Raw genomic sequence first — 2,500 nt, 5'->3', positions numbered from 1 at the left:
AAGTCGCACTGTAGCCCGGCCAAACAATGAAAAAAACTGCGACTTATAGTCCGAAAAATACAGTAACTCACTTGCTGTACTGTTAAATAGTATAATCCAACATGAGGGTGACAAAAAGTAGCAGGGGAAAAACATTTTTTACATTTTTTTTATTTTTTAGATTTTATCAGACATGCTCAAATATCGACACACATCCGCCTAAATATTTGAATAAATGTTTGAATGTCATAACTTGACAATGCCAAGTCCTATTAACTTCTCGTTAGTTATCATGTTTGACTTTGATTCCTCTTTGGCAGAAAATATTTGTTGACAGAACTCACTGGGTCGAACAGTACTCAGGAAAATGACAGAAGGTAACATTTATTACAATAAAGGTTGGCTGGAAAGACTCGGTGATAAATCATCATATAATCGAGCCCTTCACTATTGCTTAAATCCCGGTATTAAGACAAAATGACAACACCCTTCCTTTCAGGCCAGTGGGATGAAATCATCTCCCTTTTACCAATTATTTTTTTAAGTTCTGATAGGCGCAACGTGGAAGTACTCAATGTCCACCATAAAAGTGTGGACAACTCTCAGTCAGAATTCTAGAAGGAACATTTTAATAGTAATAAAAGAGCACAGATGCATGCGTGTTTCTTAGACTGCAGGGACACTTACCTCATGCAGAAGCTTCTCCAGTTTCTCCTGCAGCTCCACAAAGTACCTGGAGGTGACCAAGCCTTCCTGGGACTTATCCAGACAGTCTCGGGCCAGCTCCAGCAGCTGGTGCTGGATGAAGCCGAGGACGCCGTCAGCCAGGGGCAGGGCGGTTCCTGGGGAACACTCCTCAATGATGTCCAGAAGTCGACCCTCCATCTGCGCCGTTGCCTTGGAAACCGACCAAGATGGAAGACTTCATTAGACATCGTGCAAACAGTTAAAGAACTTGCAGAGTGATTAGAGGCGCTCGAGAAAGAAACAAGTAAAAAGGGCGGCCATGGCTTACTATACCTTGGGAAAACGTTCTTTATAGACATGATTCATCATGACAATCTCATTGTCAAATGTTCCACAAGTCCGTCCAGGGCTGGAGGAGGAATAGACAAAAAAGACAAATATTGGAATAATAAAAACATATCAACTAAATCAGGGCACGGAAACTGTAAAACTGTCTCAGATGCAAAATGTGAACAATAAAGTGCATTATCTGTTAAAACAATCAGCGGAAGAAAAGCATTTACATGTTTGAATAATTCAGCTTTTACTTGGGGAAAATCAAAGAGAATTTTCCAGAAATGGTTTCAAACTTGATTGCAAGTATTCCTTGCCAAAAGTGTCAATAGCCATGACTGATGAAAGACAGACCAATTGAAAATGCCTCTCGTCGTGAGGTTCAAATGGGTTTCTCATCTCCGGTATCCATGAGCACATCTGTTGTGTGCAGAGGGGTTCTATTACGAGCCGTAACGTTTGGAACTGGCCAAAGAAATCAACACAATGTCAGCAGCTACAGTGAAATATAGCAACCCTGGGTGCACCTATACCACACAACCAGTAGAAACAAGTACCGTATCTTCCGGATCATAGGGTGCACTGGATTATAAGGCGCACTGCCGATGAGCGGTCTAGTCAGGTCTATTTTCATACAAAAGGTGCTTATAGGGCGCATTAAAGGGGTTGAGCTGTTTGGCCACAATACCCTACTCAGTGGCCTAGTGGTTAGAGTGTTCGCCCTGAGATCGGTAGGTTGTGAGTTCAAACCCTAGCCGAGTCATACCAAAGACTATAAAACTGGGACCCATTACCTCCCTGCTTGGCACTCAGCATCAAGGGTTGGAATTGGGGGTTAAATCACCAGAAATGATTCCCGTTGCTGCCCACTGCTCCCCTCACCCCCCAGGGGGTGAACAAGGGGATGGGTCAAATGCAGAGGACACATTTCACCACACCTAGTGTGTGTGTGACAATCATTGGTATTTTAACTTTAACTTAATATGTTTGGAGGAGAAAAGGTGAGACCTTTTATCCCAGGAACACCATACCTACCATCAAGCATGGTGGTGGTAGTATTATGCTCTGGGCCTGTTTTGCTGCCAATGGAACTGGTGCTTTACAGAGAGTAAATGGGACAATGAAAAAGGAGGATTACCTCCAAATTCTTCAGGACAAGCTAAAATCATCAGCCCGGAGGTTGGGTCTTGGGCGCAGTTGGGTGTTCCAACAGGACAATGACCCCAAAGACACGTCAAAAGTGGTAAAGGAATGGCTAAATCAGGCTAGAATGACGGTTTTAGAATGGCCTTCCCAAAGTCCTGACTTAAACGTGTGGACAATGCTGAAGAAACAAGTCCATGTCAAAAAACCAACACATTTAGCTGAACTGCACCAATTTTGTCAAGAGGAGTGGTCAAAAATACAAGCAGAAGCTTGTGGATGGCTACCAAAAGCACCTTATTGCAGGTAAACTTGCCAAGGGACATGTAAGCAAATATTAACATTGCTGTATGTATAC

General features: G+C 43.0%; 1 protein-coding gene across 4 annotated transcripts in view; it reads right to left on the bottom strand.

Moving 5' to 3' along the window:
• Positions 1–2,500, bottom strand: part of mast3a (microtubule associated serine/threonine kinase 3a) — a 168,298-nt gene that overhangs the window by 64,272 nt on the left and 101,526 nt on the right. For all 4 annotated transcript variants that reach the window (XM_061941580.2, XM_061941594.1, XM_061941573.2 and 1 more), the window contains 2 exons: positions 1,000–1,075; positions 667–876 (listed from right to left, as the gene is read on the bottom strand). In XM_061941580.2, coding sequence (XP_061797564.1) covers positions 667–876; positions 1,000–1,075 — 286 coding nt within the window. The remainder of the gene's footprint in view (positions 1–666; positions 877–999; positions 1,076–2,500) is intronic.

The sequence above is a fragment of the Nerophis lumbriciformis genome, linkage group LG03 (assembly GCF_033978685.3).
Source record: "Nerophis lumbriciformis linkage group LG03, RoL_Nlum_v2.1, whole genome shotgun sequence".
NCBI lineage: Eukaryota > Metazoa > Chordata > Actinopteri > Syngnathiformes > Syngnathidae > Nerophis > Nerophis lumbriciformis.
The sequence above is the reverse complement of the archived record's forward strand: the minus strand, read 5'-3'. Positions and strand labels throughout refer to the sequence as shown.